Here is a 2,364-nt window from a genome sequence, read left to right as displayed (position 1 = left end):
ACAACCCTGGATGGAGGAATCACCCAAATTTTGGGTGGAGGAATCAACAAGACCAAGGCCAAGATCAGAGACGTCACAACCCCAACAACACAGCTCCCCAACAATTCACACAGAGGACATACCAACAAAACCACAGCAATACATGTCACTCTTCTATCTCTACCCCCAACATACCATCATTTGATGACAGAATCTCTAAGATTGAAACCTTACTTGAAAGCATATGCAAAGACATTCAAGACAATAAGGTGTTCAAAGAGGAGGTGAGAGCCAGTATGAAGAATCGAGGGGAAGCAATCAAGAAGCTGGAATTCCAAGTGGGATATTTGTCTGAGAAGATGCCCAGACCCACTGATAGCTTCCCAAGTGACACGGAGAAGAATCCGAGAGGTGAAGCGAAGAAAGTAAGATGGGAAGACTGCAATATGGTCACTACAAATGACAAGGAGACTGAAGACAAGCCAAGCAAGCTGTCAGAACAACCTGAAAATACCTTAGTAGAGAAGGAGAAGAAAGACCAACAAGAACCAGAAATCTCACAACAGGAGCTGCTGAGACTATATGCACCATTTCCTCAACTGCTAAAGGGTGCTGTGGGAAAGAGAATGTACTCAAGGTTCTTAGACTCGTTTGCATCTTTGAATGTGAACATACCATTCATCAAGGTCATTTAGCAAATGCCAGCATTCATCAAGTATATGAAGGAACTACTTCCCAGGAAGAGCTCACTCAAGGGGGGCCAGACTATAGTGATGAACAAGGATTGTAGCACCCTCATTCAAACACAATTGCCTGCGAAAAGAAAAGACCCAGGGAGTTTTCATGTCCCTTGTGCTATAGGGAAAACAAATTTTGATAGAGCACTTTGCGATTTGGGAGCAAGCATCAACTTAATACCCCTATCCCTGGTAAAAAGGCTGCAGATCAATGAAATACTACCTACAGATGTAGTCATAAGGCTGGCTGACAAGACTCAAAAGCAAGCAGTAGGAATGGTAGAACACGTGTTGCTCAAAGTTGGAAAATACTTTCTCCCAACAGACTTTGTCATCCTGGACATGGAAGAGAGTCACCTGCACCCAATCATATTGGGGAGACCATTTCTAGCTACTGTTAGAGCACTCATAGATGTGGAGAAAGGAGAGCTAATATTAAGGATCCATGATGAACAACTGAGCTTCAGTGTTTTCGAACTCTCACTGGAAAAAGATGAAGAGGATAAAGAACCGAGTAAAGGGCATCATGAGATACTAAAGGAAGAAGCAAGCACTGAAGCACAACCAGCTCATCCTGAGATTCACTGGGTTGATGGACAAGGCCAGCAGCAAGTGCCACAGGTCAAGGAAAAATTGGAGGAACCTAAGCCACCAGAAGTTTTTGAGGACATTAACAAAAGCTCATCAAAGAAGGTGGCCACCAGGAGTAAGAAAACAGCACCAGGGGCAAAGAAGAAGGTACCAAGGGGGTGGCGGAACAAGAAGATTCCTACGAAAGATTTCTCTCCAGGGGATAAAGTAATCTCAGCCTACTTCACAGATATCCCCCCTAATCTCCCCACTGTACCATCTCAGCTACCTAAGGTCTTCACCATCAACAGAGTTCTCTCCTTGGAGCATGTAGAGATCATTGATACAACCAATGGATACAAGTTCACTGCCAGAGGAGAAGACTTCAAGCATTACCAACCACCATAATAAGGGGGTAACGTCAAGCTAGTGACACTAAAGAAGCGCTTCATGGGAGGCAACCCATGTTTACATGCTTTCAGAAGTAGTGAATAAATCAATATTCATGAATTCCAACAAAAAATTGACAAACACGTGTGAAATTTTTATATGCAGAATATAGGAAAGAACAAGTTTGGTGTTCAAAGCATTATTCTTAAAGCTTTGAACACAAATTTTCATCACAATGCTCCAAACTAAGTTTGGTGTCACCCTATGGTGCCACCAATTTGCATATGAAGATACACAGTTAGTCAGTTAGTGGAATTCAGGAATAAACAAATTCTTTTATTATTCAAGCTGTAGATGTTAAAGCATTTTTGTTTCTTTTATAAAAGTAGTTCGTACTCTTCTTATTTTATCTTTATAGGGAAGGAATAGGAGCATTGATGAGGATTGAGTAGACAATTTAATGGGGGAGGCTCGGCCACTTCGCGAAGAGAACTTTACACTTGTCCCAACAAGGAAGGCATGGGAAATGTTGCCATGCAACATTGAAAGAAGAAGAATCTTGAAGACCGAACCAACATTCCCCATCAAGTGATGATCCTTGTCCTTTCTTCGTATACAACCCCATCCGTCCATCAAGGAAACATTCGTGCAATCCACACCCTTCATGCACTCATGATTTCTCCTATAT

At 42.3% G+C, this 2,364-nt stretch overlaps 1 protein-coding gene across 1 annotated transcript; it reads left to right on the top strand.

The window, feature by feature from the left end:
• The first annotated feature begins 677 nt into the window (after positions 1-677).
• LOC130980864 (uncharacterized) lies at positions 678-1,694 on the top strand. The gene has a single exon (XM_057904509.1). The coding sequence runs from the start codon at positions 678-680 to the stop codon at positions 1,692-1,694; it is 1,017 nt and encodes a 338-aa protein (XP_057760492.1).
• The last annotated feature ends 670 nt before the right edge of the window (positions 1,695-2,364 follow it).

The sequence above is a fragment of the Arachis stenosperma genome, chromosome 5, assembly GCF_014773155.1.
Source record: "Arachis stenosperma cultivar V10309 chromosome 5, arast.V10309.gnm1.PFL2, whole genome shotgun sequence".
In the NCBI taxonomy this organism is placed as follows: Eukaryota; Viridiplantae; Streptophyta; class Magnoliopsida; order Fabales; family Fabaceae; genus Arachis; species Arachis stenosperma.
This window is presented reverse-complemented; position numbering and strand designations above follow the sequence as displayed.

Bases quoted from the DNA above. Each gene is read 5' to 3' on its own strand.
- LOC130980864 (XM_057904509.1), top strand. From the start codon at position 678: ATGCCAGCATTCATCAAGTATATGAAGGAACTACTTCCCAGGAAGAGC.